This window comes from Grammomys surdaster, unplaced genomic scaffold, assembly GCF_004785775.1.
Source record: "Grammomys surdaster isolate TR1022 unplaced genomic scaffold, NIH_TR_1.0 125953, whole genome shotgun sequence".
NCBI classification, from domain to species: Eukaryota; Metazoa; Chordata; class Mammalia; order Rodentia; family Muridae; genus Grammomys; species Grammomys surdaster.
In genome coordinates this window covers 4,826,880-4,849,930 of record NW_021620773.1, presented here as the reverse complement: position 1 = coordinate 4,849,930, position 23,051 = coordinate 4,826,880, and the positions used below count along the sequence as shown (strand labels likewise).

The 23,051-nt window shown below is 51.8% G+C and overlaps 2 protein-coding genes across 5 annotated transcripts in view; one reads left to right on the top strand and one right to left on the bottom strand.

The window, feature by feature from the left end:
* The window catches only part of Gramd4 (GRAM domain containing 4), a 74,470-nt gene extending 67,108 nt beyond the window's left edge, over window positions 1-7,362 (top strand). For all 4 annotated transcript variants that reach the window (XM_028753740.1, XM_028753741.1, XM_028753742.1 and 1 more), the window contains exons 14-19: window positions 83-237; window positions 1,483-1,627; window positions 2,462-2,555; window positions 3,319-3,403; window positions 4,451-4,519; window positions 5,055-7,362. In XM_028753740.1, coding sequence (XP_028609573.1) covers window positions 83-237; window positions 1,483-1,627; window positions 2,462-2,555; window positions 3,319-3,403; window positions 4,451-4,519; window positions 5,055-5,159 — 653 coding nt within the window. In that variant the 3' untranslated portion in view covers window positions 5,160-7,362. The remainder of the gene's footprint in view (window positions 1-82; window positions 238-1,482; window positions 1,628-2,461; window positions 2,556-3,318; window positions 3,404-4,450; window positions 4,520-5,054) is intronic.
* A 1,811-nt stretch (window positions 7,363-9,173) lies between these two features.
* Window positions 9,174-23,051, bottom strand: part of Cerk (ceramide kinase) — a 43,651-nt gene continuing 29,773 nt past the window's right edge. Inside the window, exons 7-13 of the mRNA XM_028753702.1 lie at window positions 20,708-20,782; window positions 18,857-19,009; window positions 15,862-15,967; window positions 15,121-15,197; window positions 14,164-14,369; window positions 12,721-12,929; window positions 9,174-11,657 (exon numbers count right to left, since the gene is read on the bottom strand). Coding sequence (XP_028609535.1) covers window positions 11,603-11,657; window positions 12,721-12,929; window positions 14,164-14,369; window positions 15,121-15,197; window positions 15,862-15,967; window positions 18,857-19,009; window positions 20,708-20,782 — 881 coding nt within the window. The 3' untranslated portion in view covers window positions 9,174-11,602. The remainder of the gene's footprint in view (window positions 11,658-12,720; window positions 12,930-14,163; window positions 14,370-15,120; window positions 15,198-15,861; window positions 15,968-18,856; window positions 19,010-20,707; window positions 20,783-23,051) is intronic.

Genomic DNA, 23,051 nt, shown 5'->3' with positions numbered 1-23,051 from the left:
AAACAAAGAAACAAACCACGCCACCATCGTGGGAAAGTGCCCGACCTTTGTCTGCATGGATGTATCCCTGCTGTCTCCTCAGGCCTCTATGCTGGCATCAAGTTTTTCTTAATTGACTTCATCTTCAAACGCTGCCCAAGACTTCGAGCCAAGTACGACACACCCTATATCATCTGGAGGAGCCTTCCCACCGACCCCCAGCTCAAGGAGCGTGCTGGTGCCACCGTGTCACGCAGGGTGAGTTCCTCCCCCAACCCCCAACCCCCTGAGGAGAGTGCAAGCAGAACCGTGAAGCTGATGGACCCTGACCTCTGGTTCTACATATCCTACTCACTTGGAGCCTGGTGTTTTCCAGATTTTAGCAGCCTTTGAGATAGACAGTGGAAAGCACCGTAAGGTTTTCCCCTGTGGCCACCCACTTAATACATCAGGGCCAGCCAGCCCTGGGAGGATTGGGCCAGTGTGTGCTCCTTGGGGTTGTAGGCAGGTGGGGTGCTCAGGCCCAGCAATGCTCCCAGGGATGTGTCAGAAGTTACATTAGAGTCTCCACATGAGTGTATCTTAGGAAGGGGTGTCCCAGTGACTCGCTTTTTGTAAGAGTGAAACAATAAGTTGGGTTGGAAAGGTCACACTCTGGGGCCCAGGACAGCAGAAACTGTTGGGAAGCTGAGATCAGCCATAGGCCAGAGCAGCCAGGCCTGGAGAAGCCCCGCTTGTTCTTTTCCAACAAGTAGAGGGTCACCCAGGACACAGCTTGGCCTTTGGGGACAAATCGAGGGCCCATATTAGCCCTGGACTAGCTGGGACAGGGGCTTCCTAGGGCTCAAGACCACATATCATAAGCTAGGACATGGCTGATACATCGTGGTGGAAGCCACCCCACTTTGTCCCCTGTGTCCCACAGGCCTCATGTGTCTGTGCTGAGTTTTGTTCAGCTCTTTGTGCTTGCAAGTTCACATCACACGTACCCCCTTTTTTCTTTTGTGATGGTCACATGTGTACCTGTTGTCTCCTTTCTGGCCAGCTGTCAGGGCATGATAAGGTACCATGTCCGTGTGGAATCCCCCTTGGACCTGCTGTGAGCTGATGCTATGACATTGCCATGCTATGATTGATCTTCTAGACTTGTGTGGCCAGATGACTTGTGAAATGTCAATTTTAACTGCCCTAGTGCAGAGCCCATGCTGGGCAGCCGTGTCCTTGTGTGTGCTGGAGGCCAGGCTTAGTTCCAGCACGGTGCACATCTCCCGGCGTGGGGGGGGGGGGTTAATCTCATCTAACCCAGAGAGCGCGCGGAATATATCCAATGCAGGACTGCACTGAAAGGGGCTGTGGGAGCTACACTCCACATTTTTCAGAGGGGATAGAGCCTGTCTGTCAGTTTGCAGCTGGTGTAGGCAGGCAGGCTAGTGTGTCCCCATACCAGCAACGGATCCAGCTGCCTGTAGCCAGAGCCTGACCAGGACTGTGTGCTGTTGGCAGCTGCAGACAGCCTCATCACGGAGCTACGTTTCCAGTGCTCCAGCTGGGCTGAGTAAGGATGAAGATGCTGGTCGCTTCCACAGCACCAAGAAGGGAAACTTCCACGAAATCTTTAACTTGACTGAAAACGAGCGCCCACTAGCAGGTAAGCATGCTCTGAGTCCTTGACCCAGCCAGACATAGAGAAGAGGGAAGACTGGGGCAGGGTCTAAGCCCACACAGGAGGCATGACCCCTCCTCCAGGACAGGCTTAAGGAACTAGGGAGGAAAAGGCCCAGACTTACTTCCTGAGAGAGGTGACATAGGAGCAGGGTCCTGGGTTGTTACAGGAATCAGGAGGAGGCATGACATCATAGTCCTTGAACTATGTTTTCAGTGTAGATTCAGGTGGGCCTTCTAGAAGCAGGAATCCCTAGAGAGTGGGGCTCAGCCCTGCCCACTTGCTGGGGATTCTCGTATCATTAGCATCAAGGTAGAAACCTGATGCTAGCCCAGGCGTGCCCTGGCACTTTGGCTTGAGTGTGCAACATGTCACAACCTGGGTTGTCCAGTCAGCCTTCTGGAGAGGTGTTCAATAAGCTCCTGAGATGCAGAGTCTAAGGCTTGGCCCGCTTTCTCGAGAGACTCCTTCTCTGCTGCAGGCTCAGTATGTGGAAAGCTGCCTAAGTCATAAGGACTGCAGCTTGATTTTTTTATTGTCAGAGGAAAGCCCCCGACACTAGGTGACCTCACTCCTGACAGGCCTCCCTCCCCCCCAACCCCCACTCTGGACATTGTGTGTATTCACAGTGCTGGAATGGAACCAGGGCTGGCTTGCTGGGTGAGCACTGTGTCCCCATCAGCCCACACTTGGTCTATTCTGCTGGTCCCTTGTGGTTGTGGTTACATCTTTAACAAGTTGGTGCTGACAGGCGCCAGCATAGGTCAAGGCCCAGGTATTTCCAGAGGAAGGAAATTCCAGGTCCATTTTCTCCATCAGTGTGCGAGAATGGTTGGCGTTGCTGCCTCATTAACCGAGACCGGAAGATGCCCACGGACTACATCAGGAATGGGGTTCTGTATGTGACAGAGAAGTGAGTGATGCCACAGGCCCAAGCATGACTGTCGGGGAGGAAGTGGGACAGGATCCTCCCCAGGTCCCAGACACATGCCCAGGTCCAGCAAACAGGTTTTGCATTGCTCCGGCCCAACCTCTATTCCACACCCTGCCCAGCTCTCTGGACTTCCTGACTCCATTCCTGGGCCAGCCCTGTCCTCCCTTGGACTGATGGGTTCTCTCATTTGGGGTGCTCATGTGGGGTTTGTGGCTATTCAGACGGACAAAGGGTAGAATCTCTCAGGAAGTGGACTTTATGGTGACCTTTGAGGGTCCAGTCCATATGCTTGCTGTCTGAGGCTAGACTAAAGGTAGCTTTGGCCTTTCTCCACTATGTGGGACTACAAAGCACCTTGTCCATGCTATGCCTCGGCACCCCATGGGATCTGAGGGAGGGCTACAACAGGGGTAGGGTATATAGATGGTCATCATCATGGGGCCCCTTACCATCCTGTCCCCTGCACCTGCAGCAGTAGCCATAGCCCCAAGTCCTTTCTTGCTCCCCCTGCCCAGGAGAGCCTGGTGAGGTCTCAGGACAAGTCCCTGCTGCTCCTGTTAGCAATCTTCTGGGACAGAAAGGCCTAGACGTAGCACAGAGAAGTTCAGTTCCTTCCAGGTTCTGAGTGTGGTGGGTCCCTGACCATCCACAAGGCTACAAGGCAGTCGGGGAGGACCGTACTTAGCAGGAGCCCCTCTAGTCCGGCGGCTATTCCATGCCTCTGCATTTCCTCCCCTTCTAGTTACCTGTGCTTCGAAAGCTCCAAGTCTGGGTCATCAAAGAGGAACAAGGTGATCAAGCTGATGGACATCACAGACATCCAGAAGGTGGGTACCCACCCATCCTGCCCCACTTACAGCCTGGAGAGTCAGTAGGGCCACAAAGATGGAGAGGTTTGCGGATATGAGCCCAGGGTTGGGGGAGATGTGATCTAGAGTCTTCTCCTTCTGAGACAGTTGAATACCTTGGGCCACAGTGCAGTCTCACTTCTTCCACATCCCTGGGAGTCACCAACTGGCCTTATTATACATGCAGAAAGGAGCAAGAGTGACGTCTGCCTAACCTGCTGGACTCTCCTCCCATCCCCACCCTGCTTCTCCGGTCTCATGTAGTCCAGGCTAACCCCGAACTCAGTTCTTTGCTTGCATGCTTGTTTTTTTGTTTTTTTTTGTTTTTTTGTTCATTTGTTTTTGTATGTGCTGCTGGGATTCAGGCCCAGGGCTTCATACATGTTCAGCAAGCAAGCTGTCAGCTGAGCTCCGTCCCTGCCCTTGCTGTGCCTTGAAAGGAGAATCTGAGTTCTGTCACAGACCTTCCACCTAGGCACTTACAGACATTTGTACACATGGAGTGAGGCTTAGCAGTTTCCCTAGAGTGTTGGTGTATAGAGCATGCAGGGTCTGGAGGGCTTGGGGGAGTGGATCAGAGAAAGAATGACTCTGTTGAGTGTGGAACCAACCAGCTTCCAACTAAGTAGCCTGGGTCCAAGCTGGCAATAGTTGAGAATAGTCCTAGTACAGGACAGGGTCCCTCTGTTGCCTTGGTTCAACCCATGGCTATCTAGTTACCCCCACCCCCACCCCATGTTCACAGTCAGGCCAGGGCCAGGATTGTCCTAGCCTATCCTTAGGGATCAGCCATGCCGACACGTAGCCTTACACAACTATCAGCCACACCAGGAGTGGGTGGGTGGGGGATACCACAAAATCAGAAGACAGAACCCTTTACTTCCTGTAGCTGGGATATTCTAGGCCTCTACAGGTCTTGGTGTCTATGTGCCTGACCTGTAGGAGAGTGTCCTGGACACATGGGGGACTAGCTTTACCCCGTCCTTAGGAGAAGCTGGTAGTGATGCTGGTACTCTTTCCTTTCAGTACAAAGTCTTGTCCGTCCTCCCTGGCTCAGGCATGGGAATTGCCGTATCTACACCATCAACCCAGAAAGTAAGTACCTGGCAGATGACACCCACCCTGCTCCTACCCTTGGCCAGGGGACCCAAGTGAGCCCTCCTGTGGTTTCATCTTGAGGGGAAGCTCCCTTCTTCCATCAACACAGGGACCTACTCCATGGAGTCAAGGTCCAGAAAGCTTAGCTTGTGTGGGCACTGTACTACCCTTGGCCAGGGGACCTGAGTGAGCCCTCCTGGGATGTGGTTTCATCTTGAGGGGAAGCTCCCTTCTTCCATCAACACTGGGACCTACTCCATGGAGTCAAGGTCCAGAAAGCTTAGCTTGTGTGGGCACCGTACGGTTACAGGGCAGACATGTTTACGAGACCCAGAGGGAACGGATCCTGCAGGCATTTAAGGAGAAAAGTCTGGGTCCTCGGGCTGGAATCTTCTAGGAGAGACGAGTATCTGGTCATTTGCCGGGCTGTCTACACCCTGCCAGGCTGCTGCCCTGGTCTGACGGGGGCCATAGTAGCCCCAGCCTGGCTAAGAAGCATTCATTCCTCCGCAATCCATTTCTTCTCCACCAGCCCCTGGTGTTCGGTGCCATGGTGCACAGAGATGAAGCCTTTGAGACCATTCTCAGCCAGTATGTGAAAATCACGTCCGCAGCAGCCTCTGGTGGTGACAGCTAGTATTGACTCTGAGGCGTTGCCGGAATCCTTTCCAACCATTGGCTAGAGGAGCAGACGTCCTCACGATCATCTTCCGCAATAATCCTCCTGGACCGTTGGCTGGTTATACTGGTCTAGAGTCTGCAGACCAGAAGGGCTGGAACTCCCATGGAATGGTGCCGGGTTGGCCCGTGCTGAACGCGCAAAGCACCTTCGTGACCGCCTGTGTCCACAGGTGGGCAGAGGATCCTCTTAACCTGTTTGAAGGATGGCATACAAGACTCTGGTCCTCAGGCCCTGCTAAGCACAGCTCCTCACTCTCCTTCCCGGCCTGGGTACAGACCCAGCCCCTGCCATCCTGAGAGGCTCCTTGGTCTTATGACCCCTGTTCTCCAGAGGCTTTTTCCACCAAAGCCATACCTGGGAATGGTTGTGGCCCCTTCCTACAGGGGTGGTAAGACAGAGAGAAATGGTGGGGAAGCCCCTCTCTAGGGAAGAAATGGCCAGTCATCTCACCCAGCCCTCAGACCCTTCTTCCATGTTGGACCTACTGTGGCCACTTCGAGGCTGTGGATAGGGCCTCTCAGGGCTTGGTGTTTGGGGGGTACCTCCCCCTCCATTTTCAGTTGTCTGGGCATGAGCTATCACTCTGGCTCATCTTGACTTGACACTCCAGCCAGGAGGTCAGGCCAGTGGTTGGTGTCCAGCGAGGGTCCAGAATGGCGTGTCGGCAAAAGCACACCTTTTTTAACACTTTGCTCTTTGGAAGGTTTGGGGGGCATTCTCCACTCTGCTGTTAAGTGAGAGACTCTGTGGTCATCTAGCTGGCATTTGGCCTCCAGGCTGCAGCCACTCTGGGTAACCAGATGGGTTCAAGGAGCTGTTCTGAGGGGTTGTCAGGGAGATATGGGAGGGCCCTGTGTCACAGGAGACAGCTGTGGGCAGAGTCTAGAGGTTGGGGGCCCGAGTTGCCTTCTACCTCTAATGTCTAACAGTATTCTCTCTTCCTGCACGCCCTGCAAGGATAAGGCAGATCCCACCCTGTCCATGCTCCCTGCCCCGACAAAGGTGGAGACTTCACGGGTGGGTGATCTTGCAGGCCTGGGCCTCTGAAGGCGGCAACCACTACCCCACCTGTGAATTTCCCAGGTGGACCACTCTGGCTCCTTCAGCTTGTCCCGAGTCCTTCAGATGTCCCTGAGATTGCTTTTTTGAAGAAACAGAAGATTATATTTTTTACAGAGAGCAAGCTGTCTTTCTTATTTTTGTATCATTTTTCAAATGTAATTTTTACCTTGGTTCCAACGCTCATTCGCCGGTGTGGGTGTGAGGCCTGGTGGCTTGGGCTTATGACACCTCATCCCCAGGGACTTCAGGCCACACACTGCGGGTGGGAAGGGCTTGCTAGGCAACCAGATCAAGCACACATACCACTCCAGATGTGCAGCAAAGGCCACATGGCTCCAGGTACAGAGAGGAGTCTGACTGGGGAGGCAGGACCCTCCACCCAGGGCTGTGGCTTGAGCCCCTGAAATATGCTCGGACTATGAAGAGCATGGAGTGAGATAAGGAGCACCCCAGCATGCCAGAGGGGAGGCAACATGACCTCTGACCTGTCTCTGGGGATGGCTTCATGGGTGATAGCTACACATGGTGGCTAACACTTTATGGACCCTGGCAGTGCCCGGGTTGGTGAGGGTTGCCACCTGGCGTGCCACAGAGAGGCTTTAAGCTGCGTAGGCTTTAGGGGTGGAATAAGTGGTTTAGTTTGAGTCTCTTTCTCTGGGAAAGAGAGATGAAGACTGACCATGGATCAGGGAGGTGGCGGCAGCCCCAAGTTCCACCATTGGCCACTGCACCGGCAGGTCTTTGGGTGGAGCTCAGGGGGACAGGGCTGGTCCAGGGGCCTGTGCAGCCTCTAGGCATACTTACGGAGACACTGGGGTTTGTACTGGATTGTGTGATCTGGGCAGGTGTTAATTGCTCACTAATCACTGACCTAGAATGTTCAGTCTTGTATGTGTGAAGCTTGAGTCTGTTTTGGCTCTGTACATAATTGTTACTGGTGTAACTTTTGTTCTACAAAAGGATCATATTCTATAAAGAATTGATAGGAAAAAATCCTCTGTCACATTTTTTTTTAAAAAAAGAAAAACTTGTTTAGATACAAAGTCTTGTATAAATTATGATTTGTATTTAATAAACCTAAAATGCTCTGTGCTGAGTCCGGGGAATCCTCTGTTCTTAGCAGAGTGTGTAGATGTTGGTTGGGAGAGCATCTGGGTAGCTCCCAGGCCTGTACCGCACCAGAGTCCTCGTGGCCACTAGTGCCGTTTGAGTTCCACACAAAACTGTCTTGAGAATGAAGGCTTGGGTTATGAAGTGGGATGAGGAGTGGGTCTGACTGCTCTACTGCGCCCCCTGGTGTGAGGGAGGCTGGGAGCAGGAGGTAGCCCCTGGGTCCCAGAAGAAATGCTGGAGAAGTGGCTGGCCCTGGGTGTATGAGGGGGAGTCTGGACCAGGCAATGCCTTGGAGTTGCAGGGTGGGTCTTGGCTCCATTGAGCTGTGGTCTCTGCCAGCCTGGGGTCCTGTGCAGAAGGGTCTCTGGTAAAGCTGTGACTTTACTGATTCAGATGTTGACACTGGACACAGGGATATAAGAAAACCTGGGAGTCAAAACCCAGATGGGCATGCTGTTGGTGCCTGGCCCTACCTCTGCCTCAAAAGAGTGAGCGCCCAGTAAGCTGCCCAAACCTCTTTGGAAAGGGGCTACAGACAGTGGGTATCCAGGAGTGTGGCCATAGGATGGACATTGCATCTTCTGTTTGTTCACCGACACATCATCCAGCTGCTGACCCACCCTTACATCTATCCACACTTCATACATGTGTACGTCATCCATCCATCCATCCATCCATCCATCCATCCATCCATCCATCCATCCACCTGTCCATTCATTCACCTATCCATCCCCCCATCCACACGTCCATCCATCCATCCATCCATCCATCCATCCACCTGTCCATTCATTCACCTATCCATCCCCCCATCCACACATCCATCCATCCATCCACCCACTCATCCATTCATCTATCCACCCATCCATTCATCTATCCATCCATCCATCCATCCTCACATCCATCCATCCATCCATCCATCCATCCATCCACCCACCCACCCTTCTATCTACCCATCCATCCATCCATCCATCCATCCACCTGTCCATCCATTCACCTATCCATCCCCCCACCCACACTTCCATCCATCCATCCACCCACCCACCCTTCTATCTACCCATCCATCCATTCATCCATCCACCCACCCATCCATTCACCTATCCATCCATCCATCCCTCTCACCCATCCACCCATCGATTCATAGCAGCACACATTGGCTTTGGTGCTGAGACACAGCATAGTCAGAGTTCCCTAGGTACTTGGCAAATAGAGACTCAGCTCTCCCAAGAGCACACCCTACCATGACAACCTAATCACTCCTAACTCACCCTCACTGAGTCTCTGCAGCCGTCCTTCCTGAGCCTGTGGCATGACCTCTCAGCTATATAGTGCCACCATGCCTAGTCCTGTTTGAGGCTCTCGCCTGGTTCCCTTAGGCCAGGCTGAGTGTCTGAGGGCACAATGCATGTAGACCCCGATGAGTGCCACTGTGGCTGGCTCTCCAGAGACAGTGTTCATGCTCTGCCCAGCATAGCTGTACCATGCAAGCACAGCTTTATCAGTAAGAGATGAGTTGCAAGAAACACTTTGTGTGTTTCCTTCAGGCAGAGCCTACTAGCTAAATAACGCTCTGTGAGACGGACCCCAGGTGACACAGGGAGGGACTGCTCAAATGTTAATATGGCACCAGAGCTATCCACAAGGGGGAGGGAAGAGGGGTGGACTCATCAGGGAGAACACCATGAATATTTAGAGTGTCATTTCAGTTTCTTAGCAAAGATTCATTATTCTGTGTTTTCTTTTTTTTTTTTAATCTGCGTTGAAAAGAACTTGTAAAAGAGTGGGGAGGGGAAGCCATTTTCTGCCCAAAGTAACTTTATTATTTCTTTTTGTCTTCTCAAACATATCAGATCAAATATGCCACTTCCTAATCTTGAAGCCAGCAAGATCAGGAGGCATATTGGGCCATTCTTGTGTCAGTGCTCCCAGTCAGTGCTCCTAGTCAGTAGCTCCAGGAGACCGCATTGAGGAATGAAGCATCCTGGGAAACCAGCCGCTCCCCGCTCCCGCTGCTTAGTTTCCATAAACAAGAATAAGTTACCGCATATGACTGCTGCCTAACTGTTGGGCACTGGTGGGCTACAGGTGGGCTACAGGATCCTAAGTTGCCACTATCTAACCTTTACCCCTGTTTTTTCTCCTAAAATACCTAAGACCCCGGGAGGTTGGGGTGTCACATCTAAAAAGCATCATGGAGACTGTCCACTGCTTGGGAATGTCAGGGGTCCCCCTCCCATCCTCCGTACCCGTGTCACGGGTCCTAAGTGTCTGACACTCATGATGCTCAATGATAGCGCCAAGGTTGGAGATTCCAAACGTGGCTTGCACTGCTAAGCACCAAAGCATCCTCTATCTGCATCTCTCCCCCCAGAACTGGCAGTGGCAGGGGTGGACCAGGGCATGGGTATCATGTAGTGAGGCCAGTGAAGACCTGAATCCCTGGAGGAGAGTGCAGTTCCCGAGATCCAGGGGCACCCACAGCTGCCTCGGGCCCCCTCCGGAATGCCAGGGGTGAGTGGGCACACTGAGGTGGCCAGCCGAGCATCTGCCCTGACTCTGCTCCGGGGCTGCCTACCTAATCACAGAACTGCTAGTCTGACACCTTTGGGTCCTGCCCATCCGGGGACAGATCTGGATAGAAATTGCTAGGTGCATTTACTCTTTCTAGCCAGCTTTCTACTTGACGATCATTAAATAGCACCACCGCACAGTTGCCTTTAAAGTGGTCCCTAAACATAGTCGCCTTTACAGCTGCTCTTTTATCTGGATGGGACTGAATACTAACGGGATTGTGTGTATGCCTCAAAACAGAAGTCAGCGCAAGGGCACCTAGAAAGTGGTGCAGCCTACAGAACTCTGTAGGTAACAGGACCCACCTGAGACGCACACTTTCCCCAGTGCAGAACCTAAAACCTACTCTTTTAACAGTCAGTGCCCTTCCCCGTTTGCAAGTCAAGTTTAAGCTGCGTCGTCTTGAGTTTCACATAAAACCCTTTTACACACATTTCAGATGCGTCCGTCTGGAGACGCAGCACAGGCCATAGTGTGTGACTGAGAAGCCCCTGGGTCAGGAATGCCTTCAGAGAAAAAATTGGTCATGAGCCCAGGGCTTCAGCCAGAGCAGCTAGCGGGCCCCTTGTGGAGACAGAGCAAATAGCCAAGATGTGGAATTACGCTGGACACAAGATTAGATGGACCAGGAGGAAGCTGTGGTTAAGTACATGGAACAGAATCCACCACGGTGCGGGAAGAATGGATGTGCACCCAGGAATAGACAAGGATTGCACCAGAGTACCTGGGGGGTGACCTGAGATCATCCACCATCCCGCTGGTGACAGTGGGTATCCACCATCCCGCTGGTGAGGGTGGTATTGAACTCACAAAGTACCCTCTGTGTGTGCCAGCTGCCCACCCCCTCACCCCTAAACCCAGCTATGAAAGTGCTCTGATTCCAAACAGAGCCTCCTCTTAGCCAGTGCTTCACAGACTGCCCTGTCCAGGGTGTGCAGGCTACCAGGGCTGACAGAATGAAGCTTCCGAGTGGGTACTTTGCTGGATTGTCTCACAGGATGCGGCTGTGATGAGGGCGGATGTGGGGAACCTGAGAGTGAGACGTCACCCTGGGTGTCTTCTCCAAGTGATATGGCCCTGCTCTGCAGGCGTGGCTGTGCGGAGGACCTTGCTGAGTTACAGTTGCGGTGGCCACATAGTGACATCCTCATCATAAATGAAGGTAGGTGTAAAGCAGAGGCAAAGACAACTGAAACCAAGACCTGGTCACGGACGACTCCAGAGAAAGTCTCACCAAAGGGGTCAGGATGACTGGGTCATGAACCCGTGTGTCCAGACCTGATTCCTGGGACGGAGTCATGTTATAATGTCCCTAAGATTATTGCAGTGTAGCCACTTAAGGGCCGTCTTGAAATCTGCATGGTCGGCATGGCTGAAATCTAGGAAGCCGATGCCACAAACCAGCAAGTGCCGTTTGTTGAGAACGAGTGAAAAGCGGCGCGGGTGTGCGCACACGCGGGTGTGGAGCCGAGGGTGCCAGGTATGCATACAGAATTGTTGACAAGGCTGTCTTTTCTAAAAACCAAGATTTACCTATCAAAAATAAATTTCTAAATTCAAATGGATATATCAACATAATTGGTCTGTCGAAATTTTCTTAATTTTCCCACTCCCCGAGCTCAGGGCAGACGGCTCCTGGGCTTTGGGATTCTCGCTTAAGACTCTTCTTCGATTCCCCGAGCAAAGAGGCGCGCCAGCTGGCAGTGGACCCTGCAGAGACAAACGGCTGTGTTGAAACACCACCTGTGTCCCACCAATCACAGCTGACCTGAGACCCGCACCCCCGGAATCTCACAGCCTCTCCCTCAGTCTCCATATGTGCTGCACAATCACACGCACCGTCTGCTCTCAAAAGACAGCTTGCTTTCTTCTTTTTGTGGGGAAAGACTTTTCCTTGGTCTGTTCTGTTGGTTTCTATCCCAGTACCACATTTTGTTGGGGAATGAATGCCCTCCACCAGCAAGAACGGGCGGGAGAGCTTTCCTCCGGCCTACTCACTGCTTGGATGCTGGGCACTCGAGGCCCTAGTTAGCAAGTTCCAGGCGTGACTTGTGTTGAGGCTCAGTACCAATCCTGTAAGCTTGGCTAAGAGTGACTCTGAGCTCATTTTGGGGACCTCAGTGACTGAATGGGTGAAGTCACTCAGAGCTAGCCACCCAGCCCCAGATTCTTTCACCTTATGGGCCACCTGAGGTTTCTGAGGCCCCTAAGACTGTGTGGTGTGGCCTCTACGGGCTCCTCTGAAGCTCGTATGCCCTCCCTCTTTGCTTGACAGAATCAGTATGCCCTTCCCGATCCCTCTGACTCCTGCTTGGTAATCCATATCCCAATCTTGAGCACCTATCACTGATGACCATACGTGCTTGGGGGGCGGGGTGGGGGGCAGAGATCCCAGGACTTAGAAAGCACCTAGGAAGCTAGTCACTTTTTCTTGTTTTAACTAGAGAGGGGGGACTATGACTGACAGAGACCAAAGGCAGAATGACAAATATGGCAGAGAAAGAGAAGAGAGCATCAGAGCCTCAAAACCCCTGTCTGCAACACAGTCAGCACCTGTCCCATGCAAACGTCAGGCCACACAGTCAGCACCTGCCCCATGCAAACGTCACGCCACACAGCTTCCACACCTGGCACAAGGACAAGGGAAAACAACACCTCGTGCTTTCTGCCACAAACCCCAGTGAGCTCTCATGATGTCTGTGAAGCACCCCTTGGCAGAGACAGCTTTCGTGGACAGACATCTGGGCTGGTGGCAGGGGTGCCGCCCACTCACCTGACCTCGAGGGCGGGGCTGTGCAGGATCTCCCCATCACAGTTCCAGGAGCTTCTGGAGGCTGAGCAGGTGCAAGGGGGGTTGTCCTTGCAGATCTGCCCAAACTTCTGCTTCTCTAGGTCCTTCAAGTCATTGTCCTCGTCTTCCACATGCTTTGTCGTGAAGTGGAATTTCTTGACCCGATAAACTTCAACAAAAGTGAAGTCGAACTGTCAAGGCAAACAGCATAGGGCGGCAGTGAGTGGGTGACACAAGCCTCCCAGCTTGGCTGCTTCAGCTAGCCAGGACTCACAGTCCTGGGAAGATGATGCATACAGCAAGTGACTCCAGGCCACCAGCCTTCCTCGTCTGACAACTTAGAGACTGGATGTGCACTGCCCTCCCAGGAGCATCACACAACTGCCGATACCTTTGAAGTCTCAGGTCTGAGGCTAGGGAGGTGGTGCGGAGAGGTTGGGAGCTCATACTGCTTTAGCAAAGGACTCACGTTTGGTTCCCAGACTCCATATTAGGCAGCGTGCAGCTACTCGTAACTTCAGTTCCAGGGGAATCCAACACATCTGCTCTCTGTGAGCAATTGGACTAAAATACACATACCTACACACACACACAAACACACACTCACACACTCACACACACACATACACTCACACACGCACACACACACACGCACTCTCTCTCTCTCTCTCACACACACACACACACCATTTTTAAAAATCCTCCACAGATATAAATACTTTAAAGAGGGCTGGAGAGATGGCTCAGTGGTTAAGAGCACTAACTGTTCTTCCAGAGGTCCTGAGTTCAATTCCCAGCAACCACACCGTGGCTCACAACCATCTGTAATGGGATCCGATGCCCTCTTCTGGTGTTGTCTGAAGACAGCGACAGTGTACTCACATACATAAAATAAATAAATAATCCTTTTTAAAATACACATACACACACACACACACACACACACACACACACACATATACACTTTAAAGAATCCTATGGTTCATTAGGGGTGATTTGTAGAATTCTCTTTTTCTAAAAATTAATTATTTTTAAGTGTGCGTGTTGGGTGGGGGGGTTGCCTGCATGTATATCTGCACACCATGTGAATGCCTGGTGCCGTGGAGGCCAGAAAAAGGCATTGGATCCCCTGGAACTGGAGTTATAGACAGTTGAGAGCCATTACGTTGATGCTGGGAAGTTGAACGTAGCTCCTCTGCAAGACAACCAGTGCTCTTAACTGCTGAGCCATCTCTCTGGCACCCAGATTTGTATTTTTTTAAATGAAAATTTACATGCAGGAACCGACAAGGAGCTTAAGGAGTGTGAAATCCACATCCAAAGATTTCCCTCCCTTGGAGTTAACGACAGATCGGATCCTACAAACCAGGGCGGCGGGAGGGATTGCCCAAATGTAGATGACGACATGGCGAGAGTGAGCCTCACCTGGTCCTCCTGGTTGGTGTGCCGGATGAGGAATCTCAGGAAGTTGAACCTTGAGCATTTCCGGATAAGGATGAGGTCAGAAGACCCATCTCCCAGATGGGCATATGGGGACAGGCCCCCAGGGCTCCGAGGACAAGCACAGGACATGTTGGTGGCATTGATAGCCAGGAACTTCCCACACGCCACTTGCCACTCTTCCACTTCCTCTGCGGAGGACAGCAGGTGGATGCTAAGGTCTATGTGGCACAGAGGTAGCTGCACAGTATGCAAGGGGTGCTGGCTGCTCTCCCTCCGGCCACGTGCTCTTGGCTTTCATTCTGGCCTGACAACATACCATGGAGCCACCCATTCACCTCAGGACCCCAGCAGGTCTTACGGGGAGCGGGTTATTTCTCTTTTGGACAGCAGTTTAACAGGGTGGGCAGCCCTATGCAGGGGTCAGTCTGAGCTACCATGTCTTTTTATATGGGTTATAGGCTAGGAATGGTTGCCACAGATTTTGGGTAGTCTAAAAAAAAATATTTAAAAGAACAATAGCTTGTAAAAGAATACTACGCAACATTCCAATCTCAAGAGTCCATAGACGATGCTATAGGCACGTGACACGCCCACTTCTCCACACACCGTAGCTGTCACTCTTACAGGGAACAAAGACCTTGTGGTGAGTAGAGAGGAAGGCACGTGTTCAGCCAGGCCCAGGCAGGACATTTGCCAATCCTTATTTCATAGCAGCCGGAGTGGCAGCCGTGGCTCTGGCCAGCCTCGTGATAGTGACAGAAGGCCTTCCTACCAGTATCAAGGCTCCCTAGCATCTCCTAAGCTGAAATGACTCGGTGCTGCCTGGAGCTAGACAGAAAAATTAACACAGTGCAACCAGGAAGGGAGGGAGGTGGGGTGGACAGGCGGGAGAGGTCGCGCACTGTGAGGCGTGTGCAAAGACACACTCGCAATGATTACCAGTGTTCTCCAGGCCATACAGGGCTTTCTTCTGTTCTTCTTCCAGCTGTTGCTTGCTCTGCCTACACACGAAGCACCTGGAAGACAGCACGTTCACCTTGCCTCTAGCGCATGCACTGGGTGCCTTTAAACAACCCAGCCCCTGGTCTCGACACACAGGAAAGCATTTAAACTCCTTTCGGACAGTAAGAGGCTCGAGTTTCAAAGGCTCTACCAGAAATCGTTCTTTGGGGTACTAATTTTGAACCCTCAAGATTACACCTAAATCCCTGCCTATTAATCAGCGGCTTCCTTCTCTGGGGCTTGCAGACAATTCTAGGATAGGCCTGACTGCCTAGCTCAGGATGCATCAATGATGGGTGAGAGTGCCTTTATCTCAGGGAACAGATGTGATGAGCCGATGCTACGGTCAGTAGCTCAGAGTTGAGCCACTGACTTGGGGCAGATTTCTCTTCTGGGCGTTGGTGAGACTAGCCTGGTATTGGGCCTGCCCCTTGAGTCTGCACCTTGGGGAGAACATAGCTGCTGTGCACATTGCCAGGACGGAGTCGTCAGGCCAGCTCTTCTGGAAGCATCTATGAACTGGGAAGCTCTACACAAACCTATGAAATTCGGAGCCTTCCCCCCTACATTTGGAAAGCCCTTCTGCATCCACTGTCCTAACAGGAACAGGCTCCTAAACAGCCCTGCATACGTCAAGCAGTTTACAGTGGCAACCCAAGCAGACATGCTCCTGCTTACCCGGCCCGGCAGGGTTTCTTGTCTCGTGGAGATCCCACTGTGTGCTGCGCTGGGAGGAAGGACACTGTCCCTTCATAGTACTGATGAGAGAGAAAGGTCTTCAACCCTGGGAGAGATGAGAAAGAGCACCCATTTGTCACTACATGGGTATGAGTGTCCTTAGATGCGTAGCATCCTCCTCCTCCTCATCCTCCTCATCCTCATCATCGGCAGCGGCAGCACCTCCACCACCACCATTATCAAAACAGCAGGGGTCTGGAGAGCTGGCTCAGCACTTATGAGCACTGGCTGTCCTTCCATAGGACCCTGGTTCGATTCCCAGCACCCATATAGTGACTCACAAACATATGTAGCTTCAGTTTCAGGGGATCTGAAGCCCTCTTCTGGCCTTCACAGACGCCGGGCGTGTATGTAGTACTTGGACACACAAAATAATAATTAATTTTTTTTTTTAGAAAAGTAAACTGGGAGCTAACCAGTCTGCAGGGGGCAGGAAGGCCCTTGCAGGCGACATTGCTATTATACCAGAAGGAGGTGCAGATTCTGCTTTCCTCACAATGGCTCCAAGTACCACACTACCAGAAAACCGCAGTGAGAGGTGTGGTCAGGGCTTTGGCCACATATTCAGGCTGCCACGTATATGGCAGCAGTGACCTTGTGTGAACTTGATGGCTCAGAGTCTCCACCACCCCTCTTCGACATGATCAGCAATGCCCCTGCCTCCTGCGTGCTTAAACCCCACCAGAGTCACTAGCATCCGCAACATTAGTGTCCCCTGGGTGAACTTGGAACAAAGGTCAGGCTCCTCCCAAAGTGCCTACAGAGCGGCACTATCCATGTTGCCAGCTACATGGTGCAGGTCAGGATGGGCGAGGCCAGCAGACTGGGCTGCTGGGCCTCTGATAGCACATGGGGATAGGAGGGTGGGCAGGAGGTGCGGGTGTGCCTTGCAGGGTGACCATCTGCTCTGGAACTAGCTAGGCTTGCCCTGGTCCTGAGCGACTTCTTTGTCTAGTTTATGTACACTGTGGAGAAATGCTGGCCTTGAGGAGTCCACCTCATCTGACCCCTAGTACACTGAGCCCTTCCATTCCACCCAGGGGCCAGGGCCCGCTTCATCATACCCTCACCTACAAAGCCGCAAGCACCTGGCCCGTGCGGAGGTTCCGGGCTCCTCCCACCCTATTCTGGGTGCTCCTCCAGGTGCTAGTCCCCTATGCCAGGTGCTAGTCCCCTATGCCAGGTGCTAGTTCCCTATGCCAGGTGCTAGTTCCCTATGCCAGGTGCTAGTCCCCTATGCCAGGTGCTAGTCCCCTATGCCAGGTACTAGGTGTAGAAAGTATGCCAGGGGAAGCTTTGTGGAGAATGGCTGTGGATCATGGAACCTCTGATGCCTCTGCCTGCAGGTTGGCATTATATTCAATTCCCAGCCCCTAGGTTCCCACTTCTGGCTGCAGTCGGCGGACCCTAGATTGTCAGAGAGTCCAGGACAGAAGGCTTCATCTCACACCTCGTTCTCCTTCATAAAACCCTCAGCTGCCTATCACAGTGGATACCTCCCACCCGACCACAGCCAGACACCAACATCAACCAGTGTGTGCTAACATGCTTGAGTGGTTATGTCAGGACTGTCATGCGGTGGGGACAAAGACCAGGAGAGCTGCTCTGCCCGAGAGGAAGAATAGGGCTTCTCAGATATATTCTGAGGATACTGGGAAGGAAGGCACTGGCCAGAGGCTGTGGACAGCAGGGATTCCTCAGGTCTGCCTGGTGGCATCCTGGCAGATGGGGCTGGCACAGTACCTCAATATGGAAATGGTCTCAGTTTGCCCAGTACCCCGAGCCCGTCTTTTCAGAATGGCTGGGTATATGCTGTACCTCTGCCACACCAGTGTCTAAGCTGCCTAGCACACTCTGGGTGGCCTTCCCTCCTCTCAACAAGGAAAAGGGTCGGTTCTGGTGCTTGGACTCATTAAACTTTACACAGTTTTGCCAGTGGTGAACTACAGCAGACAGGACTCAGACAAGGGAACGCAATAAACACAGGAAAGGGATTCATCCTGACCATCAGAAAGTCATACACTGCAGTTTGAATCTTTTTCTAAGCTCTTCTCCTTAGCATTTTAAACCTGATGGGGGAGGGAGGTGCACTCACACATGACTTGAAGCCGGCAGGCGGTAACTTTGTGTAGCCCGAAGCTGACCTGCCTTCCTTCTTCCTCCTAGCTTGGTGACTAGGCAAGGGGGCGTGGCTATCACTGAGAGCTCTGTCTGCATCCATGAGGCACTGGTGGGCACACTGTTTGCAGGTCCGCGGCACATCAGCAGCACTTTGGGAAGGTCCCAAGGTCTGGTCTCTAACAAGCCTCCCAGGGACACTGATTTCCACCTCCTCTGAGAGCCACTGACCAGCGGGAAGGGTGACACCAGGCCTGGGCAAGTCATTTAAGCATACTGCTTACTGTGAAATGGGGACTGAGCACAATAGGAGGGCAGAGAGGACGGAGAACACCTATCTAGTCCTCCCTCACCATGCTGGAGTCCCTCCCACTCAAGCAGATGCAGGCCTCGGAACGTTCCGGCTCAGTTACGCATGCTCAACGGTGTTACGCATGCTCAATGACGTAGCTGAATGGATGATGGCGGCTACTATAGAAGCTCAGGAAGACAGTGTATTTGTGGAAAGGGACCTCCTACTTCAGCTGCTGTAGGCTCAGGGTGATCACAAAAAGAATCTTTTTCTATGAAACCATCTACCTTGACACCTTGGGTTAGTACCGCTTACATGACAGATGATAAAACAAATTGTCCAAATCCATACAGCCTCCCTCAGTGTGGTTCTGACACATGTTGTGACTCTCGGGGGAACAAGATCTGGGTCACACTAGCCAGATTCAAGGTCCCATCCCCATTCCGGAATGCAAGACCCCAGTGCACCGTCGGCATCTGAGGGCACTGTCTTTGTGGATTAGCTGGATGTCGGAGCACGGCGTACCTGAGAAATCATATCTGACGAGGCCCATCCACCTTTTTTTTTCACTGTCCTTGATTAAGTCCCCGTAGAAACCGTAGCCCAGCAGAGAGACCGAGTACCGAAGCAGCGTGCTGTTGTGGTGCACGGAGGACACGTCTATAGCCAGTGAGTCCCCTGTGGGAGAAGAGAACTGTGAGGGATCCCGTCACCACTCTGACCTCCTCCGCCCTGGCCCAGACAGCACTACGAAGACACCAGAGGTGTCTGCTTGCTGTAAACACCAGAAGCGGAGCGGGCTCAGCCTCGGTGTGGCAATCGGAGCAACAAAACTCGGATGTGATGGCTCACTGGCTGTGCCAATGTGCGAACCGTGGTTGATTTCACCTGATCTGGCTGGTTAGGTGGGGGTCCCCTTCCTCCTTCATTTCTTAATCTGTGTCCCTCCCAAAGCTGTTCACTCTGTCAGAAAACAACAGTCCTGGATAAAGGAGGATCATTCTCGGGCCTGGGGTGTGTATGTAGTAGAACCTCAAAAACAAGCTCTTCAATGACAAAATGTGGCTCATAATTCCAAGCAAGGTTTGAGAATCATTCTGAGCGGATAGAACAACAGAATGTTCCCAGGGCGCCGGCAAGGGGGTTGGGGGGGAATGCAGGGAAACATCCATGTTACTGAATGGAAGAAAAGTTGGCTTGAGGTTGAAAACAGGAACACAGCACTTAAAACAAAAAATCTGCCAGGTGTGGAGGCACACACACCTGTACCCAGGAGGGTGAGACCAGAGGATTGTGAATCTGAGGCCAACCTAGGATATATAGAAAAGGCTTGTCTCACAAAATAAAAATTACACTTGGGAAACAGGTAGGCAGAACCCTGTGAGTTCGAGACCAGATTGGTCCTGTCTCAAAAAACACCAACAAACAAACAAACAAAAACAGAAAACAAAACAAAAAAGTCCCATGGATTCATTTTAAAATACAGCATTTCCGTATTTCTATGACTGCAAGTAAGACAGGGCACTGTAAAGAGAGATGGGGTGGGCGGGGACGTCAACCATTTCTCATAAGCCCCACAGCTAAGCCTCCTGTAGGATTGGAAGAGGGGCTGGGTGTATATGCCACTCAAAGGAGTAGTAGTAACTCACCCTGGAGCCTTGCAGGTGTTTCACAATGGGGATTAGCCCTGGTAGCTGGCTAAGGGAGGAGAGCAAGGGAGAACAAGAGAAGACAGGGCCACAAAGGAGCTGGCAGGGGCCTGGGACTGTTTGTGGGGCATCCACATATTGTAGACAGGACTCGCCCTGCAGATCCACACATGAGGTATCTCCATGACACGGAGCAACAACAGGATATCCGAGAGGAACCCCAGGGAGCACCCCGTATTGACGGTGTAGCAGAAGCCAGAGGCCTCAAGCCAGACCAGTGACTCACTGCCGAGGAACATTTGCAAGTAAAGCTGTTTAGGCAAAAGGGTAAACTGTGACACACTGCAGCCGCCATGGCAAGATGCTTCTGGTTTTTTGTTGTTGTTGTTACTGTTGTTTCTCTTTTTGTTGTTTGTTTTTGTTTTGTTTGTTTTGTTTTTGTTTTGCGAGGGGCATTGCAAAGGACAGATGAGTGGTATTGGGATGCGTGATGTGAAATTCATAAGGTATCAATAAAAAGTTTAACGAGAAAACAAGACTTGGGACTGGGGAGTTGGCTCAGTAGTTAAGAGCACTTGTTGCTGTTGAGAAGGATCTGGGTTCGATTCCCAGCACCCACATGGGGGCTCACCACCTCCTCAGGCACCCTGCATACTTACGGTACACAGATGTACACACAGGAAAAACGCTCATATACATAAAGTTTAAAAAAAAAGACAGGACTTACCAATAATAATGTGTAGAGCTGATGTCTCTGCATCGTTTGTGCCCACTGTTGAGTAACACACGCAATCTGTGGACCCTGCAAAGAGGACAAGAAAACTTAGCAAGCTCCAGGACAGCCAAGGCTACACAAAGAAACCCTATCTCGAAAAGGCCTTATTGGTAGTTTTGCAAAGCCCTATAAAGTGGCCTGTTGCAGACCCGGACACAGAGACCACCCTGAACCCTCTTGGAGCTTCCAAGAGATGTCTGTGATGCCAGCAGCCACTTTCCTCCCTTCTAAGGCTCTGGAAGGTATGTGGTCCCTGCCCACCTTTATATAGCTGGCAATAGTCCCTCACAGCCCAGCCTAGACCTTAAGAACAAAGGGAACCTGCACAGAGCATCATCATGGGGAAACCATACAAAACAAAGCTAACTGTGTCTTTCAGGTTTTTTTCTTTTTTAGTTTTATTTATTTATTTATTTATTTATTTATTTAATGTATGCGCACACTGTTGCTGTCTTCAGATACACCAGAAGAGGGCATTGGATCCCATTACAGATGGTTGTGAGCCACCATGTGGTTGCCCGGACTTGAACTCAGGACCTTTGGAAGAACAGCCAGTGCTCTTAACTGCTGAGCCATCTCTCCTCTCCAGCCCCTGGTGTCTTCGCTATTTATTGTCAACTTGTCACAATCTAGACTCACTTGGGAAGAAGGAACCTCAAAATTGAAGAACTGTCTTGATCAGATTGGCCATCCATGTCTTCGAGAGGTTACCTTGATTGATGTTGGAGGACCCAGCCCACTGTGGGTGGTACTCTCCCTAGGCAAAAGCTAACTGAGCGTGAGCCAGCGGGCAAGCTAGCTAGCAGCCTTCCTCCATGGTTTCTGCTTTGGTTCCTGCCTGAGTCCCTGGTATGGCTTTCCTTACTGATGGATTGTGACCTGGAAGAATTAAGCTGAAAGTTTTCTTCCCTAAGTTTCTTTTGGTCAGAATGTTCTACCGTAGTGACAGAGAAACAAGCAGAACTAGAGCCTGGGATGACCCAGCTTTATTGGAGCACCATTGCTGTCCTTTTTGCTGGATGCACAAGGGAGAGTCTTCAGCACCCCAGACCCTGCCCCACCCTGCAGTCCCACAGTGGTATCAAGTAAGATCTACTGCCTGTGTGCTGCTTAGCATGGGAGCTGTCGCCTGGCTGAAACTGAGCTTGGGCGGAAGTCAGAGCTGAGTCGGCACCGGCCGTACAGGAGTATTCTACCAGAGAGACGCATTTCATGCTTTAATGAAGTAGTGGAGGTCACACAAAGCCATCGGTTTCGATTCCATCCAAGGGCAAGTGGTTCTCGTGTCTGCTTGCTGTTCCTCTGTGACAAGGAGGCTGGTGTGACTCCATAGGCTTTCATCTGCCACCCTACAGGCATGGCCGAGCGTGACCTTGGCATTGAGGGTCAAGTTCAAAAGAGTAATCCGTGCTCACGGTGACACTTGGCATTTCCTATACATAGGATGCTGGGAGTGCTCGGCCTGCCTAACCCACAGGCCAGGAGCCAACTGGAGCACAGCCCTGGTGGCACAGGAATGAGCAGGCTTTGAGCACAGTACCTACTGAGCAGAGGTCAGTTCCCTGAGGCTCTATGAATAATACAAGCTGTTCAGTAAAGTTTAGAAAAGCTGGTGCCACCAAAACATCACAAGTTATTCATGTGGCAACCTTCCTAGAATTTAGGGGCTCTGTGGTGGTCCCATTGGCCACTCTAATGGCCAAGGAATGACTCGTAAAGGGCCTGCTGAGAGTAAGGCTCTACACCTTTAGCTGGGAAACCAACTTGTCTCCCCTTGGGGTCTCTCAGCCAGCCTGCTTTCATCAAGAAGGACTGGGTCTCTGGTGAGCATGCTCACTAAGCCTGCAGATGAAGCTCCTCCCTCAGACACAGTAAATGTCCCACCAAACCTTTCCCCAAAGCACCCTCACAAACACACCCAGAAGTGTGCTTTCCCAATCTCCTGAGTGGCTTTTCAACCCAGTAGAGGTAAAAATCAAGTTCATCACATTGGATTTTCTAAGAACTAGGAGCTTTCTCCCCATCACCCCCCCCCCCCCCACACACACACACACACACACGCACCTTTGTTTGGTTTGGTTTTTACAGTAACCCTGGCTTTCTTGGAACCCACTCTGTAGACAAGGCTGGCCTGTGAACTCAGAGATCCGCCTGCCTCTGCCTCCTGCACACCAGGATTAAAGAACTGTGCCACCACATCTTTATACATCCCAGGCCCATCTGCCTAGGGATAGTATCACCCACAGTGGGCTGGGTCCTCCCACGTCAGTCATGGTAACTGCTCACAGATTGGCCG